The following is a 21084-nucleotide window of genomic DNA, read 5'->3' on the forward strand; positions in this document are numbered from 1 at the left end:
AACCTGGCTACTGTTCAGCAAGTTTACAAAGTGTTCTCAGTCTGAACAGGAACCGTTTTCAATCCTTTATTTCAGAAAGGAGAGCCAGGAGAACTGGGGACTTAGAAAATACAGATCCTGCACTCAAAAGTCCCTGCCCCAGGCATGCAGAGCCAGGGTCCTGGGGTTTTGTGCTGGGCAGGGGCTGCCCTGGGAGGGGGAATACAGGGGGAGGCACTTTAGGACACCCCTTAGGCTGTGGAGGGTGTCAGCTGGGCCTTTGAAGCCACTAACCGCTGGTTCCCATCATGGAGAGCCCTGTGTGGGGCACCCAAGGGGGTTTCCTCCTGGAAGGGCCCCCAACCCAAGTGTCAGAGAAGCTGGCAGGAGCCGAGGGAGTGAGGTGCCGTGACAGCAGCCACCGCCTCCAGGGACCCAAACAGGCCCAGCTACCAGCCTGGCACTGAGCATGCCATCTACTTTAGGCCCTGGCTGGCGGGCAGGTGGGCAACTTGCTCCCTCAGTGCAGGGGGCTGCGGGGCACAGATGCAGGCTCAGCACTACAAACTCAAAACCCCCATGAGAGGGCTCAGTCTTATGGGAAATACCTCCAGCTGAGCTCCTCTGCCCCAACACACTCTTCGTCTGCCTACTGAAGAAACTTCTGTAAATAGCAGAGACTTGAGGGACCCCTTCCTGGGGTACGTGTATTCGTATTTTTCTGTTTGGGTGTTTGTGTGTCCCAGCGGGACCACCTCCCCAGGGAGACGAGGCAGGTGGGTGGGAGGCCCAGCAGGCGCCGTTACTTCTTCACGATCTGGATGACATCCTCGTGCTCCATGGTGTGGGTCAGGCCCACCCGCTGCGGACTGTACTTGGTGCTGGTGCCCTGGGTGAGGAATGGGGGCAGAGGGGTCACTTCAGCCTGGACTGGCCAAGGCCAAGGAAGATATCCCCGGGCGTGTGTGTCCTGGAGGGTGAATGCCATGGCGTAAGGTGGGGGCCTCAGGCAGCAGGACGTCCGCAGTGGTCTGACCATCCCGGATCTCAAAGGTGGAGGAGGGTCAGGCACAGTGGCTAATGCCTGTAATCCCAGCACTTCTGGAGGCCAAGGTGGGAAGATCACTTGAGCTCAGGCGTTTGAGACAGCCTGGGCCAGATAGCGAAACCTCGTCTCCATGAAAAATTAGCCAGGCATGGTGGTGTGTGCCTGTAGTCCCAGCTACTTGTGATGCTGAGGTGGGAGGATCGCTTGAGCACAGATGTCGAGGCTGCACTCCAGCCTGGGAGACAGAGCCAGACCCTGTCTCAAAAAAAAAAAACCACCAGAAAAATAAAAGGGTGGGGAAGGCCTATGTCTACCCTGGGTTGGCATGTACATTCTACGGAGGACAGACACACAGACATGCCAATCCCCACAGGAAGGACAGGAACACTACACAGAGAGTGTGAATGCCTTGCTTCATGCCTAACCCAGGGGCTGTCCTGGGTCTAACCCCCTGCTTGCTTTCCACCCAGAGACTCACCCACACCAGGGCGTACTTGAACTGGCTGGCGAGTGACCGGTGGATGCGGTGGCACTGGAGGACAGAAGAGAGTCAGGTAGAGAGGTGAGGCTTCACCTAACCCCATCCCAAGCTTGGCCGCACACCCAAAGCTCAGGACACAGGCCAAGAGGCAGGAGTTCCTGCAGCAGGTGCCCACACAGTCTGGGCCTTGTGTGGAGGACTGATGTGCTCAATTCGCACACAGCCACCCAATCACAGCTGCAGGTGGCCCTGCCATTCCCACTCCTGGTCTGCCAGCTGTGGTGCCTAGTTAGGAATGTTCCCAAAGCCACCAGAGGAAGGTCAGGGGCCTGGCTGCTAGTGGCCCTCTGCTTGCCTTGCCTGAACAGATGCTCCTTCAGAATGGGACAGGGTGATAGCTTGGAGTACCCCCTGCTTGGTCACCATGTCTCACTCCTCCTGGCCCCACCTGTGGCCTGAAGCTTCCCACACATCACATCACCCCCAAGTCCCAGGGCAGTGTATAAACTTCAGTGCTCCTTGGTAGGGGTGAAGATCCCAGGGGTCCCAGATGTCACATGAAACTGGAAAGAGACCCTGGAGGAGGCAGCCAGCAATTGCCCTGAGAGTGTAGACCTCTGGTTGCCACGCTGATGGTAGCACATTGGAGGGCGGCGGGGAGGGGACTCTGCAATTTTGCAATGCGACCCCTCCTCCCACACGCCCACAGGTCTTCCAGGCCCTGGTGGGAGACCCAACGCCTCAGCCCAGCATCCCTGGGGCGGAGGCCAGCGCCAGGCCTGCAGGAATACTTCCCTGACACAGATGGGAAGGTGGCTGACTCTGGTCTGCAGATGGGTTTTCTTTTACTCAGCTTGCCCAGCATTGCCACTTGTGAGTGACTGAAGGGACTCAGGAGGGTAATCGTGAGTCTCCTTGGCTCCTCCTGCTGTGATCTCAAGCCTAGGCCCTGAGGGAGATGGGACTTTGCCTGGCCTTCTTTGTTTAACACCTCCAGGGTGGCACTCAGAGACCTGGGGCTGGGCTTGCGGAATGAATGAATGCATGAGACCAGATTGCAGGCCCCGCCACCACTGTCCTAAGGGGCTGCAGGGACAGCTGGGTCTACAGCGTCCCTTGCCTCCAGGATACAGATCCCAAGAAGAAATGAGCTTGAGGAAAACAACACCAGGAAAGCATCAGCCGAGGAGGACGGCCATGTGACCCGAAGGTTGGCCACCATCTGTGCCTGCAGGGTCATGTTCAGGTGACAGAATCCTGGACAGGGAAAGGCAGCCTCTTGCTCCCTGAGCCCAGACCATCTCCCCTGGGGCCTGTGCATGCCTGCTCCCCTACCTGGGATGCTCCCCACCCCAACTCTTCACTGCCAGACCCTCTAGTCCTATAAGCCGGCTCAGGCTGCCTCCTTGAAGCTGCTGTCCTGACCTCTGTGTTGAGCTGGTGCCACTCCCCACTCTCCTTGACTGATGCCTGAATGGCATGGAAGCAGGGTTACTAGCATCTCTGCAGAGCCAGGCAGCATGCTGGGTGCCCTACACACTCGACCTCATTCAACGTGTCCTCCTGACTACCCGGGGGGCAGGCAGCACACTCACCTCACAGGAGAGGTCAGAGGCTCGGCACACGGCTAAGAAGGGGTGCTGCAGACGCAGCCTCAGGCTGTCCAACTCCAGAGCCTGTGCTGACATCTGAGAGTGAGACTAGCAGAGCCCACCCCCGGCCCAGGGCACCTCAGGCAGAACAGAGCCCCAAAGGGCATGCAGAGTTCCCACCCCTTGTCACAGCAGGTCTTGTCAACTCACCACGTGCTCCACTGAGGCCCCTTTCCGGAGAATGATGGCGTCTGTGAAGTCTGGCCTCTCTGCAGGGCAGGATGGGGAGAACGTCAGCCACACATCAGGGCCCACACTGCCACCTCGTGATTCTGCACAAGGGAAGAGCTGGCCACAGAGGCCCTTTCAGTCTGCTTGCCTTGGCCTAACCTCCCCCTGACATCCAGCACACCCTCCACATAGATCCCTGTTCCATATTCTACGACCTTGACCTTAACACAGTGACTCAAAATCAAAGTCTAGGATTCACAGTGCCTGCCACCCATCTGCCGTGACAGCACCGACAGAGACCAGGACCTGGACTGAACGGGCAGGGCGCGAACGGATGCTGGAGTCTAGTGAGGGAAGCTGTAGCTCACTCCTTGCTGCCAAAGTCAGGGTTGATGCAAACTGATCCGAATTCAGCAGTTGGGACCCCAGGGCATGTGTGTGTGTGCACCAGGAGGATAGGCAGGAGTTAGACATGGGGGTGGCTCCTGTGGATTCAGGTCCCTAATGCTCCTGTGGTAGGGCCTGTCACTGTGAGGGGAGGTCAGGAGGGCACTGACTGCTACAGCCAGTGGGGACGCCAAGGTAGCCTTGCCCAACCAGGGTACCCTCGAAACCAGCAGTGCCCAGTGCTGAGAAGGGAAAAGAGCTGAGGTGTGTCTAGACAAGCCAGGCCAGAGCCGGTGTGGGGTCTCTGGGCACCACACACCGGCCTGGCAGCCTTCTAGGGATGAAGCTCAGCCTGTTTCTCAGCTACGCGCAGCGCAACTCACGTCCTCTCTTCTTGGTGTAGATGCAGGTCAGGGCCAAGTACTCCCAAAGCATCTCCAGCAGATAGTCCAGGTTCAGCTTCATGCCGCAGCTGCAAAGAGGGAGGCGGCCAGTCAGGTAGGGGCCCCTGTGAGTTCAGAGGCTGGGGTCTCCACTTCTCACTATTGGAGGGGACAACCTCCACTGGCCAGGCGGCCCACTGGTACCCACAGGGAAACAAGCCCATTACTATGATGGTAGCCTGATGTTTCTGCCGCCAGTGCCTCTGGGCACCAATCATGGTCACACTCAACCAGGGTCAGCATCTCTCCTAGGGGCTGGCAAGCCTGTGCTCTGTGGAGGGTTGCAGCATGTGTGATTAGTGAAGGGCTGCCGTGGGGAGATGGCCGGGGGCTGTGACGGGACCATGGGCAAAGGCTAGGAACCCTGACACCCACAGTTCACTCCTTGTTGAGAGGAGCAAGGGACTGCCAGGAAGTCCAGCAGGGATTTCAGCAAGAAGAGCAGAGAACCAAGGCTCTGGAGGCACCAGAGCCTTTACATGTAGAACAGGCATGAACCCCGTCTCTACCTTGCAGGACTGCAGAGGGATTAAAAAGATAAGGCCCGGGATGTGCCTTGCTCCAAATACTGGAAGCAAGTGGCTTGAAGGTTTGCAGTGTGACCCCAAGCTGTGTCCTGACTTCTGTAGAGCTGTTCTAAGCACAAGCAGGTAAAGGTGTAGAAGCTCTCACGCCCTGAGGATGGCAGCCCCTCAAAGGCCTGGGACACAGCAGGAGGAGAGGACCCGAGGCTGTGCTGTAGAACCGACACTGCTCTTTGTGGTGGCTACAACCACCACAAAATGGTCCTTGTGCTCAGGCTGGGACCCTCATCCATCATTTGTGCTGTCCAGCCTCTTGGTCCCTGAGCTCTCAGTACTGTCGGCCAAGCTTCACTGTGAAGCTGTGGAGTGCCCGCTTCAAGTCAGGAAACCAGCAAAGTGGAGCACCTGAATCAGTCTGCCCCAAAGAGGAGCCTGCCAGGCTGTGGTGGCAAGTGAACAAACAGCCAGAGTGCAGGTGGCACCCCAGGGACCCACCCTGCAAAGGAGGGCAGGAAGTGGGTGGCCAGGGCCTGAGAACGTTAGTTCCCTTTTTCCCTTTGAGCTGTGGTCAGACAGAAGCCACACCTTCCAGAGCACCAGGAGAGGTAGGCTCACACCCAGGGCTTCTTGGGGGGACCTTGGTTCACTACTAAGTTAAGAAGCCTCTTTTATTTTTTTTGAGATGGAGTCCCACTCTGTCACCCAGGCTGGAGTGCAGTGGCATGATCTTGGCTCACTGCAACCTCCGCCTCCCAGGTTCAAGTGATCCTCCTGCCTCAGCCTCCTGAGTAGCCGGGATTACAGTCACACGCCACCACACCCAGCTAATTTTTGTATTTTTAGTAGAGACAGGGTTTCACCATGTTGGCCAGGATGGTCTCGATCTCCTGACCTCGTGATCCACCCGCCACGGCCTCCCGAAGTGCTGGGATTACAGGCATGAGCCACCACGCCTGGCCTAAGTTAAGAAGCCTCTTAGCCATTCAACCTTGGTTGATGAAATCCTTGTTTTCTTAACCAGAGCCCACAAGACATCACCCACCCTACCCACGGCAATTCACAACTGGAACGGGCCAATGCCTCCAGCAGCTATGAAGGGGACCCTCCTGCAGTGTCTCCTTGGCCTCATGGACAAAGTGCTCTGCCCTGGGCAGGAAGTCCTGGGCTCCGTGAGGGCTGTGTGCTGCTGGAGGCTGTGCTGGCTTTTCCTCCTCCACAGCCAAAGTGGCTGGGAGGCCTGACGACTGGGGTCAGAACCCATAGCAAGGACAGCAGAGTGGCAGGATGCCAGCGGCCTCACCTGATGACCACACTGTTGGGTTTTCGGGCCAGGCGGTCCACCTCTTCCATGGAGATCTGGTCGATTTTGTTATAAACCTGAGATTGAGAAGGTGGAGGCTGGTGCTGAGGATAGGAGCAAGGCATCCAGGAAAGGGCCCTCCATCGCCCTGTGCCAGCTGCAGCCCTTCCTTGGAGAGCTGAGTCTACGCCCTCCCTCCCCTTGCTGCCTCAGGTTAGGGAAGGCTGGGCTGGAACCCTGGTTTCAAGCCCTCTATGTCTGCAACATCCAAGCAGCCACTGAGGTGAGGTGAGGGGAGGGGAGAGCCTCAGACTCTTTCTGCTTCTCTCACAAGGTTCCGGGAGCTGAGGAAATGCACGTGGTGGAAAGGCCAGTGGCTTGGCCAGGCCGAGTGGCCAAGTCCCCTCCTGCACTTACATACAGGCAGGGCATGTACACCCGGTTGCCCACGATCACATCGATGAACTCATCCGGGGAGCAGTCTTCTCGGAAGAGTACTTCCGCGTTGAAGATCTCTGAGGGGCTCCGATTAAGGGCAACCTGTGCACCAGCTGCCCCTGTCCCCCATCAGCGGAGGGCCCCAAAAAGCCTAGCAGGAAATATGCTGGCTGCATGGGACCGTGGAGGTATCTGCTTGTGAGGTTTTACAAGATTGTAATGCTTTGGAAGCCCTCTGTTCTCTTCCCCAGAGGGACCACAATAAATAAAAGTTTCAATCAACACAGAGTTTTAATCTTGACAGCTAGGCGGGGAGAAAAAATTACCTGCTAGAATCCCCAAAGCCCCTCAGGGGAAGCCTGGGTTTTAGCACCAGGAGCATCTGAAAGCTGGTCGAACCCAGCTTCTTCCATGCAGGACTCCACTGGGAGCCACCCTGCCTCTGCTTGCACACCTCTGGCAATGAGGGGCTCACAGCTGACTCTAAGAGTTCTCCATATGCCAGGGATAACTCTGCCCGAGGCCCTGCCCTATCCCCAGGGCCCCAGAACCCAACCAGCCCCCGACACTGCTTTAGCGGCACCACCCACTCCCCAGCTCTCCCTGGGGCTTCTCCAGCCTAGGAACCCCCCATCCTCAGAGGCTGTTTCCCATGACATCTTTTTCTTTCGGATGTCATCTGGCTACCACAGTGCCCAGTACTCGGTGAGGAGCCAGGAAGCCATTGTCAAGTGCACGGCTGCAGCCCTGGCAGTCTGGAGCTTGCCCAGAGGCTGCTTGAATGGACAGCGGGGGCAGTGGGGGTGACCTGCTGCCACCCTGCTCCACGAGGCCTCCTGTCTTGGTCAGTCTCCCCGCTGCCCTGACGGTGGTGGCTGCCCTCCCTCACGTGTCTTTCAGGGAAGGATACTGTATTCATGCAGGATGAGCTGCACCAGCTTTTCCGAGCACTGGGTCAGCGTGACTGTCGAGTTAAAGGAGATGCCACCGCCTTTCTTGGGCTGAAAGAGGAGAGAGGGATGGGGAGAACTGCTGACCAAGGGGTCACAGCAATGGTCCCACAGCCTCAGCCGCCAGCCAATGCAGTCTCAAAACTGCCACACCCCTGGCCTGAAGGCCAGAGAGGTGCCTCACCTTGAAGTAGATGTTAGGCTTGTGCTTGTTGAGGCGGATGCCCACAGACTCCAGCTCCTTCTCCAGCAGAGACCTAGGCAGAGCACCCCATAAGCCCCTCACAGGCTGTCCACAGAGCCAGATGCACAGCTTCCCTGTTACGCAGGACGTCACTGCCCACCCAGACAGAGACTGACTCTCTCCTCCACCCCCTTCCCCAGCAACCCGGAGAACACTCCTTCCCAATGCCCTAGAGCTGCAGGGAGCTTCTAAACTCTGCCACAGTCCCAGAGGGGACTGGCCCGGTTTACGCTCGGCATGCACAGGCAAGTGGTGGAGCCCCCACGAGGTGACCACATGAGGGTACTCCTTCTGGTCCTGAGGAGGCAGGCCTGGTGTACCCCTCTGCCAGGACGTGGATGAACAATGCTTCTGTGCTTGGGGCTGGGCTCCTGGCAGGTTCTGGGCAGTGATGAGGCACCTGTGCCTCTGAACAGGAAGCAGAGCCAGGCCAAGCCCCTTGGCCCCCGGTCCCAGGAAGCCTCTGTGCTGGCTGGACACAAGCCTTGAGGAGAAGACGCCATAGGCTGGGTGGTGTTGGGTTTAGTCTGTGACGAGTCCTACCACTACTCTCACGTGTGAGAGAGCCAAGCACCCACAGGCCGCCCAGTACGAGCTCAGGGACACATCGGCCCTCCCCAGACATGTGAGCCTGCCCCACGCCCCACCCTGCGGACCTCTGCACCTCTCCCTTGGTGGCATCCAGCATCATGATGACGACGTCAGCCGTGCGCGCCACAGCGATCACCTGCCGGCCACGGCCTTTTCCTGGATGGGTGGGAGGGATGCAGTTACATACGTGGACCCGTGTGACTGCTACCCAGCCCATGGTGCCCTGGACTCCTGTCCTTTGCAGACCTACCACAGCCTCTGCCACATACTAGCACAAGCTTGGCATTTTTCTTTAATCCACATGTTTTACTCACGGAGACTTATTTCAGAAGAAAATCCAACACCACCATCATAAAAGGAGTAACAGGATACTAACGGCTGTCCTACGTCCACCCCTACCATGTGGCAGGCCCCAGGCTAAATGCTTCCTGAACATTTCCTCACTTAAATCCTCAAAACTATGCTGTAAATGAAGTATTATTATGCCCATTCTACAGCTGAGGAAACTGAGGCTTGGCTTAGAGATACCCAATCACTTGCCCAAGATCACAAGGCTAGTTTGGTGCCAAGGATTTGAACTGGAACCTGTCTTTTCTGGAAAGCGGGATAATGGACCAGGGGTCCAGAGTGATCTCCATGACAGCCACACCCAATTTCAACGATCAGTAACAGAGCTCCAGCCTGCCTCCCACACACCTGCCCTGCCTCCCACCTTGGGCTGCGCCTTCAATGATTCCAGGAAGGTCCAGGAGCTGGATGTTGGCACCTTTGTACTAGGATGCAGAAGAGAAGAAAGGTAAGGCAAGGCTGGGCCTCCACTGGAAAGGTCCTGCCTGGATCTGAGACATCTGGAATGGCCCCAGGGCTCAGGGGCTGAGGGAAACCCAGGTGCCAACCTGTGGCCAAGTCTGAGCCTTGTCACCATCCCAGCCCGGTGCAGACCACAGCCTATGAGCTGAGTAGCCGCCTAGGGAGGGCTCAGGATCTCCCAATCCCACAACACTCATCACTGATGGTACCAGCACTTCACAAATAAATTGTTTCACCAGGGGAACTTAAGGCCATACCACTCAGCTGCCCAAAGCAAACACAGTCCAAGGCAGCGAAGCTTCATGGGGAGGCAGAAGGATCCAGCCAAGCAGCAATTAGTGACCAGAGCTGTGGTGGTGTTGGGGAGGAGAGCACAGGGGGTGCCAGGCAGAGTAGCCACATGCTGGCCTGACCTGCTAGTTCCAGGCCCCACCAGGAATCTCTGGGGTCCAGCAGCTAGGATCCCCAGAAGTGTCAGTGTTGGAGGGCAAAGCAGCTCAGTCCAGAGCCTGTCCTGACATGGGGACATCCACCCTGACTCACACACAAGGCGGGCACAGGCACAAGTCCAAACACAAGCATGCACCCCTTCTCCTTCTGGGCCCAGCACACCCACTTACTTCAATGACCCCAGGAATACACGTCAGAGTGGTGAACTCATAGGACGCTGCCTCGCTGGCCGTGGAGGTCATCAGACTCAAGAATGTGGACTAGGAGAAAAGGAGATCATTGCACTGAGGAGCCTTGTCCCTGGCCTTCTGGGAGAGGCCCCGGGGCTGGGGGCCTGCAGGTGCAGGCAGCAGGAGGAGACCCTCTCACCCTCGGCTTGGTGACCTAGGTGGCTGTGAAGAGACCTCCCAGCCAGAGGGCTCACCTCTGGCCCTGTCCTGGATGGGTCAGACAACAGAGGGCCCATCTGTTCCTTGGAGGCCTCAGGACTGTCTCAGGTAGAGGCAGGGATCTGGATTCTGATGGGGTTCCCCATATACATCAGGAGCCTCCCCTAGCCCCACACAATCCTCCAGGCCCTCTTGGCCCCAGAGAACTTTAAGCAGGCGGCAGTCCCACGGCACTCGTGGAACCAGTACCCAGACATGCTGTGTACCCAGGGAGGGTGTGAGGAGGTGTGCAAGGAGATGCCAACCTCCTGGGCTGAGGCAGAGACAGCTGACAGGAGAGGTGTCACAGGGAGGGAGTGGGGAACTGGGAAGATGTGGATGTGGCCACTCAGACCACTGTTCACTGTGGCTGGGAGTTGGAGAAACCTGGCTTTGAATCCTGCCTCTGCCGGGGTGTCCTGGGATTGGGCAGGAAACTCCATACTCTCAGTTCAGGGTTTTTACATGTAGAATGGGCATGAACCCAGTCCCTGCCTCACAGGACTGCACAGGGATTAAAAAGATAAGGCCAGGGATGTGCCTCACTCCAAACACTGTAACATCTCAGTGATAGATGCTGTGGCTGAGAAGGCCAGCCGAGCAGTGGGCAGACCTAGGGAGGGAAGAAGCCCAGCCCCATGCCTTCTGCCCCATCCGAATCAGCAGGGCCCCGGGAACAAGAAACCTGAGACTCTGAGTTGCAGGGCCAGCTATCCAGACCCTGCCTCCTGGCTGACTGGCAAGAAGACTGGGGGCACCCTCCCCAAGGCACCCTTAGACCTCTCAAGTCCAGAATGTGGCATGTGATAGAAATACATCGAGTCCCCAAATCCAGAAACCCTCAGCCTTGGGGATCTCCTGGAAACTCAAGAAATGAGAAAAACCTGGTGGAGTGGACAGGTATATGGATAGACAGGGTGGCCCCGAGAGCAATGGCTGTTGAGACAGCCAGCAACCAACCTCGGGGCCACTCCCTGATTCTGTCTGGCCCCTGTAAGACCTGGGCCCTCCCACGGTGGGAGAGCCTATACTCCCAATAAGGCAGGTGGGATCTGCCACGGGCCCAGACTTCAAGGGTCACGGCTCTTGGTAACTAGAGCGGCTTCTCTATCAATCTCTCTCTCTCTGATACATATACCAATCATATAGGCAGACAGTACAACAAACAAAACTAAACACTGCCCAGCCTGCAACAAGCACTCAAGAAAAGGTAGCTGTTACCACCATCCCCCATGCCTGGCCCAGAGCAGTGGAAACTGGGTGTGGGCTCAAATTGTTCAGCTGAACTGAGTTAGAAGCTGCTCCCCAGCACCTGTCCAGAGCTTTGGTTGTTGCTCACTTGGCCTATATTCTAGCAACCTCTCCACTGTCCCACTTCCACTTTGCCCTGCTATAGCCTGCCATCTACACAACAGCCAGTGATTCTGTAAAAAAGTAAGTCAGTGCCCAGATGGTAGTTTCTAATGCTATTCTCCAATCAAAGGAACCAGGGCTCCTTGGAGAAATGGCAGATTCTAGGCCAGGGCAGGGAATATACAAAATGAGCCTGGGGCATCTTGCAGTGTCAGAAAGTGAGGAAGTGCTGGAAAAACACAATGGCGGAAGTACATCAAAGAAGCCAACTAAAATAGCTCCAAAGCTAAAACAATTTGAGCAGCAAAACAACATGGTATGGATTTAGACCCCAAAGCACAAAATAACCCCCCACAAGTCCATACAGATATCAATAAATGATTGAATAAAACGAATGAATGGGAGAAGAGAGACAAATCTCCCATGCAGAAGAATTCCAAACAGTTTCTGTAGATGCTCCCCTCAAGGGGGCGATGGAATTGGACTGCACACAGTCACCTCCCTCCCCAAAGCGGCAGGGCAAGGGGAGAAGAGAGCGTCTCCATGGTGGAGAAACCTGACACACCTCAGCCAGGTGGTCAAGATCAACATCAGCAGGGGTAAGTCGTGTTGACAGTATGTGGCCTTCATGTGATGTGATAAAAATGGCACTTTACCTCTGTGGCCTTCCTTGCTAACTATAACCCTAGATTAACCATGAGAAAAACATCGGACACACCCCAACTGAAGGACTTTCTACAAAATATGGGAATGGTACTCCCTGAAATTGTCAAGATTATCAAATCAAGGCAAGTCTAAGGAACTGTCTAGAAGAGCCTAAGGAGACATAACAACTGAACTGTGATGTGGGATCTCAGGACAGAAAAAGGACAGTGGGGAGGAGCTAAGGAAATCTGCATAAAGCACGGACTTGAGGCAAGAACACATCAACATTCATTGGTGTAAAATGTTAACTGCCAGGGAAAATGGGTGTAGGGTATATGGGAACTCTGTATTACCTTTGCAATTTTTCTGTAAATCTAAGACTATTCTAAAATAAAAAGTTTATTTTAGGCCGAGCGCGTTGGCTCACGCCTGTAATCCCAGCACTTTGGGAGGCCAAGGGGGGGTGGATCACCTGAGGTCAGGAGTTCAAAACCAGCCTTGCCAACATGGTGAAACCCCATCTCTACTAAAAAAGGATACAAAAAAATTAGCCGGGCAGGGTGGCGCATGCCTGTAATCCCAGCTACTTGGGAGGCTAAGGCAGGAGAATTGCTTGAACCTGGGAGGCGGAGGTTGTAGTGAGCTGAGATCGCGCCATTGTACTCCAGCCTGGGCAACAAGAGTGAAACTATACGTCAAAAAGAAAAAAAAAAAAAGCTGATCAGACATCTCTCTTTTCTGCTCAAAACCCTGCAATGATGTTTATTTTATTCCTCACATAAAAGTAAATCACGCCGGGAGCGGTGGCTCACACCTGTAATCCCAGCACTTTGGGAGGCCGAGGTGGGCAGATCACCTGAGGTCAGAAGTTCGAGACCAGCCTAGCCAACGTGGTGAAACCCCGTCTCTACTAAAAATGCAAAAATTAGATGGGCGTGGTGGCGGATGCCTGTAATCCCAGCTACTCGGGAGGCTGATCGATAACTGCTTGAACCCAGGAGACAGAGGTTGCAGTAAGCCGAGCAAGACTCCCTCTCAAAAAAAAAAAAAAAAGTAAACCAATATAGATTATATGCTAAACAGAGCAACTTCCAGAAGAAACCTTCTTTTTTTTTTGAGATGGAGTTTTGCTCTTGTTGCCCAGGCTGGAGTGCAATGGTGCAATCTCGGCTCACCGCAACCTCTGCCTCCCAGGTTCAAGCAATTCTCCTGCCTCAGCCTCCCGAGTAACTGAGATTACAGGCATGCACCACCACCCCCAGCTAATTTTGTATTTTTAGTAGAGACAGGGTTTCTCCATGTTGGTCAGGCTGGTCTTGAACTCCCGACCTCAGGTGATCCACCCACCTTGGCCTCCCAAAGTGCTGGGTTTACAGGCGTGAGCCATCGCACCAGGCCGAAGAAACCTTCTAAAAACTCTGCAGTTTCATTCTTCAATCCAAGCCAGGGTCCTTCCGGCCGCCCATAAGCCCCTATCCTCTCTGTCTTCTGCCCTCCTTGTGCTCCTCAGGGAGCCACCTGGGCCTCCCTGGACACACCAAGCAAGCGCCTGCCTAAGGGCCTCTGTGCTCACTGTTCCCTCTGTCTGGAAGGTTCTCACCCAGGACTCTGCAAGCTCCCTCACTTCCTTCAGGCCCCTGCCCAAATACTCACTCGCCAGAGAAACCTGTCGGGACCTGTCATAACTAGCAGACCTTTGCCCTGTCACTCACCAGCCCCCACTCCTCACCACTGGATGCACCTTATTACTTATTTACTGTCCTTTCTCTTCAAGAATGGGAGATCTATGTGGGCAGGGACACAGCTCTGTCTCGTTCGTGCTATGTCTCTAGTCCCTGGCACAGTGCCCAGCACATGACACCGCTCGAGATATACACTCGAGAAGTATTTGTGCATGATGACTGAATCGGAAGACCAAGTAGGGCTACATCTGCTGACAAGAGGAAAGAGCGTCCTCCATGTTAGGATGATAAAGGGCTAGGATCTGACCCTGGGGGAGGCCAGGTCTTCTGTGTCCCTGGAGCTAAGCAGAAAGGCAGCAAGGGGAGCCTGGATGGTCACCTGTTTGAAAGATGACTTCTTGCTTTCCTCCCCGAGGCCCACACTGACCATCACTGACCTTACCCACAGAGGGAAATCCAATCAGCGCCACACGGGCATCGCCCGACTTCATGACATCAAAGCCCTCTCCTTTGGACGAGGCCGATTTGGACGGTTCCAGGAGCTGGGCCCGATACTTGGCGAGCTTAGCTTTCAGCAGGCCCAGATGATACTCAGTGGCTAAAGGATGGAAAGCAAGACAGAAGATGAGTGGCCAGGGTGTCCAAGCCCAGGGGTCAGGCAGGGCCCACATGTCGCCAAGTGCTGGCTGAGAAGCAACTGCTGTCAAGGAGATCAGGAGGAAAAAAAAAAAAAACCACCCCTCTGCTTAAAAGGCCCCCTTGGCTTCTCACTTCATTTAAGATAAAATCCAGTCTCTTAGGCCAGGTGCAGTGGCTGACGCCTGTAATCCCAGCACTTTGGGAGGCCGAGGTGGGTGGATCACCTGAGGTCGGGAGTTCGAGACCAGCCTGACCAACATGGAGAAACCCTGTCTCTACTAAAAGTACAAAATTAGCTGGGCATGGTGGTTCATGCCTGTAATCCCAGCTATTTGGGAGGCTGAGGCAGAAGAATCACTTGAACCAGGAGGCAGAGGTTGTGGTGAGCTGAGATCACGTCATTGCACTCCAGCCTGGGCAACAACAGTGAAACTCCGTCTCAAAAAAAAAAAAAATCCCATCTCTTTGTTGAGACCTCACCAGCTTACTGAGAACCAATGGTTCTCAACAGAGGTGGCACCGCTTCCTGGGAGGGCATTCTGGAAATTCTGGGAGATGTTTTCTGTTCATTTTGATGGTGAAGTCCGCATTGGCATCTATTGGGCAGGGGGCAGGGAAACCAGCTGCCCTATTAGGTGAGTCAGTCCTGTGTAGCTGAGGAGAACTGTCCCAAGTCCATGACTTGTCACATCCCAAAGGCATCCACAGAGGGAAAACCTGGGTTAGCATCGCCAGGCCTAGAACCTAGCTCTGTTTACATATAAACACAGGACATGTTATACAGTGTTAATATACACTGAAATTCCCAGGAATGCAACTATTGTGTATATGAAGGGAAGACTACGTCATGTTTTGTCTGAAACTTTACCTGAAGCTGCTCACCATTCTGGGATCCCACGTTGCCATGGCAGCCCCTCTTGGGGCGTAACTCAGTGGCCAACACAACACACTTGCATCGTGGCTGTCACATCCCCAGTGATTCTACCTAGAGGCATGAGCATTCTACTGCTTCAGGGTAACTTCGTTAGATCCTGGCAGCACTCCAGCATTTATGTACTTAAATAAATACCATTTTCATTATAAATTACTTTCCTTTTTCTTCTTCTCCTTTATATTACTATTAGGGTATTACATTGGTTTTTTTTCAAATTCAAGTTATATTACTGATGGGGAATTTCATTTCAGGACTGTAAATGGTGTTACAAACTCTTTGCTCTAAAAGGAGGCCGTGGTTGAGACTGAGAACAAGGACCCTATGTGACCTGGCTCCTGGCTACTTCAACACACTCTGCTACATTCCAGACACAGTTGCTTTCTCCTCTCTCTTTTTTTAAAGAGATGGGGGTCTCATTCTGTCACTCAGACTAGAGTTCAGTGGCACGATTATAACTCACTACAGTCTTGAGCTCCTGCCTCAGCCTCCTGAATAACTAGGACCACCAGGACTGCCTAATTAAAAAAATTGTTTTTGTAGAGATGAGATGTTGCTATGTTGCCCAGGCTGGTCTTGAACTCCTGGCTGTAAGCAATCCTCCTGCCTTAGCCTCTCAAAGTGCTGGGATTACAGGTTGAGCCACTGGACCTGGCCTTTCTTTTTTTCCTTTTCTAGAACATGCTGACATCATTCCTTCCTTGGGACCTTCACACTGGCGATTCTCTCCATTTCAACAAGATCTTCCTGGAACTGGCTCCTTCCCACCATTTGAGGTGCAGCTCAAATGTCACTTCTTCAAAGAGGCTTCCCCTGCCCAGTCTCAGACGGCAGTGAGAGCTTGTGTCAGAACTCCACCCTGCCATTAGTGGGGCCATTTTACTTTGGAAAAGTTAGTCTTCTTGTGCATCAGTTTCTTAATCTGCAAATAGGGTTATTAACAGTAGTAACTTCTTAGGCAGATTTCTTTTTTTTTCTTTTTGAGACGGAGTCTCGCTGTATCGCTCAGGCTGGAGTGCTGTGGTGCGATCTCAGCTCACTGCAACCTCCACCACCAGGGTTCAAGAGATTCTCCTACCTCAGCCTCCCAAGTAGCTGGGACTAACAGGCACACGCCACCATGCCCAGCTAATTTTTTGTATTTTTAATGGAGATGGGGTTTCTCCATGTTGGTCAGTCTGGTCTCGAACTCTCGATGTCAGGTGATCTGCCTGCCTTGGCCTCCCAAAATGCTGGAATTACATGTGTGAGCCACCAACAAAGTCTCGCTGGTGTCACCCAGGCTGGAGTGCAGTGGTGCGTTCTCGGCTCACTACAACCTCCACCTCCTGGGTTCAAGAGATTCTCCTGCCTCTGCCTCCCGAGTAGCTGGGACTACAGGCTGGTGCCACCATGCCTGGCTAATTTTTGTATTTTTAGTAGAGACAGGGTTTCACCGCGTCGCCCAGGTTGGTCTCAAACTCCTGACCTCAAGTGATCCACCCACCTCGGCCTCCCAAAGTGCTGGGATTACAGGCGTGAGCCACTGTGCCTGACCATACTTCAGCAGATTTTTGATGGTGGAATAATGGAGAAGTCTTACAGAAAGCACTAAGAACATCGCTTAGGACACAGTAGACACCCAATAACAGTTAGCTATAATCTACAGTAAATTCCATCCTTCCCCAGACCGCTTCCTGCCTCATGAGCAGGTTTACTGTCTCCTCGACTCTGAAAACTATCTGATTTCTTTACTTCCCTGACTCCGATAGGTCAGGAAATGGGACTGGATCCCCAGCCTCCAGCACAGGGCCCAGGCACACAGGAAATATTTTACCAAGTGAATCAGTGAATTGATAGCAGTGAGAAATGGTTAAGAATGGGTTCTGCAGCTGGGCATGGTGGCTCACGCCTGTAATCCCAGCACTTTGGGGAAGCTGAGAAGGGAGGACTGCTTGAGGCTGGGAGTTCAAGACCACCCTGGGCAACACAGTGAGACCATGCCTCTACAAAAAACATAAAAATTGGCCGGGTGCAGTGGCTCACGCCTGTAATCCCAGCACTTTGGGAAGCCGAGGTGGGCGGATCAACTGAGGTCCGGAGTCTGAAACCAGCCTGACCAATGTGGAGAAACCTCGTCTCTACTAAAGACACAAAATTAGCTGGGCGTTGTGGCACACACCTGGGAGATTATTAGCCCGGTGTGGTGGTGCACACCTGTAGTCCCAGCTACTCAAGAGGTGGAAGTGGAAGGATTGCTTGAATGCAGGAGTTTGAAGTTACAGTGAGCTATGATCACACCACTGCACTCCAGCACTCCAGCCTGGGCAACAGAGCAAGTCTCAAAAAAAAAAAAAAAAAAAAAAAAAAGGATTCGGTGTCAGTCAGGTACAAATGGCCCTTCCTGTCATCCCAGCTCCTAAAATTCTGAGCATCTCTGAATAGGGACTAGGTCTTAATCACCTTTATATCTCCTTTGTCTACCACTGCCAAAGTGGCAGCATCTCTAGCCTCCCTGTGATTTTCCTTGGGTCTTACGGGTAATATGGAATATTACAGCAGCCAGAGGGAACTTTCAAGACAGAAGTCAGAATAGCCCCTTCCTTGCTTAACACCCTGCACCAGCTCCCACTGCCTTAGAACACAACCCAGAGTCTTTCCCATGACCTATGGCTCTGCATGATCGACCCCCTCCTGTCCCATCACTGCACCCCAGCCCCAGTCCTGTTGACCTGTAAACAACCAAATTTGTTCCTGCCTCAGGGCCTTTGCACTAGCTGCTCTTTCTGCCAGGAACACTCTTCCCCCAGATGTTTGCGTGACCGGTTCCTTCTTCTCATTCAGGTCTTAGTTCAAATGCCCCATCCTCATGGTGGTCTTCTCTATCATTCCACCTAAGCAGACCCAATCCCCAGCCCCTCCCCACCCCCAATATTCTGCTGTATCACCCTGGTTTGTCTTCATAGCACATATTGCTGGCTGACATTATCTTATTTATTTGATTTCTAGTTTTCAGACCGTCAACTAGAAGGTCAGATCCAAGGGCTGGGATATGCCTGCTGTGTTCACTTCTTTAACCACAGTGCCTAGCACATAGTAAAGGCTCAGGAAAGATCGGCCAGGCATGGTGGCTCATGCCTGTAATCCCAGCACTTTGGGAGGCCGAGGTGGGTGGATCACCTGAGGTCAGGAGTTCAAGACCAGCCTGGACAACATGGCAAAACCCCCTCTCTACTAAAAAAATACAAAAATTAGCCAGCTGTGGTGGCACGTGCCTGTAATCCCAGCTATTTGGAAGCTGAGGCAGGAGAATCGCTTGAACCTGGGAGGCAGAGGTTGCAGTGAGCCCAGATGGCACCACTGCACTCCAGCCTGGGTGACAGAACAAGACTGTCTCAAACAAACCAACAAAAAAGATTTACAGAAGGAATGAGTCATAGAGGGCCCTCAACTCCTTGGTCTTCAAACCTAAATGGAACCAAGGGAGGGCAGACACTGGGACCAGCTATCTAGTGTTGCTTGCTTCCTGCTCCCACAAGCCTGAATGGCTAGCCACTAGCCTGGCCAATTGCATCTCCCATTACTCTTCCATACCCTCCTTCTGATCTAGATTGTTCTCACTGTCCCATACCATGCTCACTCCCATGTCTTTGTCTCAGCAGTGGCCCCCCACCTGGGATACCCTTCCAACAACCAGCTCAAGTCCCACTTCGTCCTGGTGTCATCGTTCTCTCCTCACCTCTCTTCTGTGAGCTCCTCTAGCCCTTACATTCTAAAGTCCAGATTTGAGGCTTCATTATGTATTATCTATGTTGGGGTGTTTAAATACTGAGTGCTCACCATGTGCCCAGTGCTTTGTAAAGGCCATCTAATTTAACTCAGCTGTGTACTAAGATGGAGCAGGGGAGTATTACCCCATTTACAGATGAGGACACTGAGACTCCAAGAAGTGAAGTGACTTTCCAATGTTTTACAGAAGGTACGTGGTGGACCTGGGGCTCAAACCCAGGCCTTCCAGACTCCAGAGTCCTGATTCCCTTGCTCCAGTGGGCTCTCAGCTGCTGGGTGAGGCTGTTCCTGAGAGGTCTCCTCTTGCACTTCCCAAAACAACAGAGTAGACCCAGGCCCCAGGCCCAGCCATCAGGAGACTGAGGTTTGAACCCCAGCTCCGCCTCTCTCTGGGTCAGATGGGTCAGATGCTTGCTCTGTGAGCTGGGATTACTCTACTCGGGCACACGGTCTGGGACTGATCAGATCTCTTGGGGTACGTTTGCAGTCAGACCTGGGCGTGAGACCCGCTCCCGCCTGGCCCTGCCTTGGGCGCGCAGGGCGGCCTCGGCACTTGTCTGGCAACTTCTCCGCAGCCTCGGATCTTGCCCCAGCATTACTGCTGGAGTTGTTCCCCCATTTTACAGACAGGAAAACTGAGGCAGGCAGAAAGGAAGGCCCCGCCCGGCCGGCCCTCACCCTTGTTCTTCTGCGTCCGAGCGATCTCCTTCTCGATCTCCGAGATCTTCTCTAAGATCCCCATGGCGGCAGCAGAGGTGGGCGCACAGACGGCGGTTGCGGCGGCACCGGGAATTCCGGTCTGACGGCGGCGACAGAGTAGCGTGCGCCCGGAAGCCAAAGAGAACAGCGTTCTCGTGGGCGCCTGGTGCTCCGGGATTCAGAGTCCGGGCGAGCCAAGTGCCAGACACTATCGGTTCCGCCCGCTGGGCCGGCCAGGCTGCGCACCTCTGGAAAGGGCCGGGGCGGGGCGGGGCGGGGCGGGGCCCGGCCATGCTGTGCTGGCCCACGGCTGCGGCTGACAGGAGCAAGCAAGGAAGAGAGGGAATCTGCCTGTGTTGAACCCTGAACTGCGGGTCCCTGAGCGCAGCTGACTGGCAGTGTAAGGAAAAGGGGCTGAGCCGAAAGCCTAGTGGCTCTCATTTTATACTATAAATGGAGGTGTCCAATCTTTTGGCTTCTCTGGGCCACACTGGAAGAATTGTCTTGGGCCACACGTAAAATACACCAACACTAACGATAGCTGATGAGCTTAAAAAAAAATCGCCAAAAAACCCTCAATGTTTTGGCCGGGCGCGGTGGCTCACGCCTGTAATCCCAGCACTTTGGGAGGCTGAGACGGGCGGATCACCTGAGGTTGGGAGTTCGAGACCAGCCTGACCAACATGGAGAAACCCATGTCTACTAAAAACACAAAATTAGCCGGGCGTGGCGGCGCGCGCCTGTAATCCCAGCTACTGGGGAGGCTGAGGCAGGAGAATTGCTTGAACACGTGAGGCGGAGGTTGCGGTGAGTGGAGATCGCACCATTGCACTCCAGCCTTGGGCAACAAGAGCGAAACTCCATCTCAAAAAACAAACAAACAAACAAAAAACCTCAATTTTTTTTCTTTGTTTTAGTTTTTTTTTTTGAGACGGAGTCTCACTTTGTCACCCAGGCTGTAGTTCAGTGGTGTGATCTTGGCTCACCGCAACCTCCGACTCCTGGGTTCAAGTGATTCTCCTGCCTCAGCCTCCTGAATAGCTGGGATTACAGGCGCGCGCCACCACACTCGGCTAATTTTTGTATTTTTAGTAGAGACGAGGTTTCACCACGTTGGCCAGGCTGGTCACGAACTCCTGACCTCAAGTGATCTGCCTGCCTCAGCCTCACAAAGTGCTGGGATTACAGGCGTGAGCCGCTGTGCCCCGCCTAAATTTCATAATGTTTTAAGAAAGTTTACGAATTTGTGTTTGGCCACATTCAAAGCGGTCCTGGGCCACATGTGGCTGCAGACCTCAGGTGGGACAAGCTTGAAGAGGTTCAAAATGGATCCCCAAAATGCTGCCACTGCACTCCAGCATGGGCAACAGAGCGAGAACCTGTCTCAAAAAAAAAAAAAAAGAAAAGAAAAAAAGGAAAAAAAAGTGGATCCCCATACCACCGTTTTTTTTGTTTTTTTTTTTTTTTGGAG

The 21084-nt window shown here is 53.9% G+C and overlaps 1 protein-coding gene across 3 annotated transcripts; it reads right to left on the reverse strand.

The window, feature by feature from the left end:
- Nucleotides 1–52: 52 nt before the first annotated feature.
- On the reverse strand, nucleotides 53–19792 carry DRG2 (developmentally regulated GTP binding protein 2). Of its 3 annotated transcripts, none has more exons than XM_054459187.2 (13): nucleotides 19593–19792; nucleotides 14014–14174; nucleotides 9639–9728; nucleotides 8921–8981; nucleotides 8274–8364; nucleotides 7558–7630; nucleotides 7334–7424; nucleotides 6403–6500; nucleotides 5986–6062; nucleotides 4102–4190; nucleotides 3311–3369; nucleotides 1506–1559; nucleotides 53–868 (listed from the first exon to the last, which is right to left on the reverse strand). In XM_054459187.2, exons 1-13 carry the CDS (start codon nucleotides 19654–19656, stop codon nucleotides 782–784), a joined length of 1095 nt encoding a protein of 364 aa, XP_054315162.1. In that variant the 5' UTR covers nucleotides 19657–19792; the 3' UTR covers nucleotides 53–781. The 3 variants fall into 3 exon arrangements, with proteins under 3 accessions (XP_054315162.1, XP_063512687.1, XP_063512688.1); XM_063656617.1 differs by having other exon boundaries at nucleotides 53–949; nucleotides 19593–19786; XM_063656618.1 differs by lacking the exon at nucleotides 19593–19792 and having other exon boundaries at nucleotides 53–949; nucleotides 14019–14144.
- Between the last annotated feature and the right edge of the window lie 1292 nt (nucleotides 19793–21084).

This window comes from Pongo pygmaeus, chromosome 19, assembly GCF_028885625.2.
Source record: "Pongo pygmaeus isolate AG05252 chromosome 19, NHGRI_mPonPyg2-v2.0_pri, whole genome shotgun sequence".
In the NCBI taxonomy this organism is placed as follows: domain Eukaryota; kingdom Metazoa; phylum Chordata; class Mammalia; order Primates; family Hominidae; genus Pongo; species Pongo pygmaeus.

Excerpts from the sequence above, each read along its gene's own strand:
- DRG2 (XM_063656617.1), bottom strand. The coding sequence starts at position 19,656 with ATGGGGATCTTAGAGAAGATCTCGGAGATCGAGAAGGAGATCGCTCGG. Across the intron at positions 14,175-19,592 it reads TCGGACGCAGAAGAACAAGG|CCACTGAGTATCATCTGGGC; the intron begins GTGAGGGCCGGC and ends TCCATCCTTTAG. Across the intron at positions 9,729-14,013 it reads GATTTCCCTCTGTGGGTAAG|TCCACATTCTTGAGTCTGAT; the intron begins GTCAGTGATGGT and ends CTTTTCTCCTAG.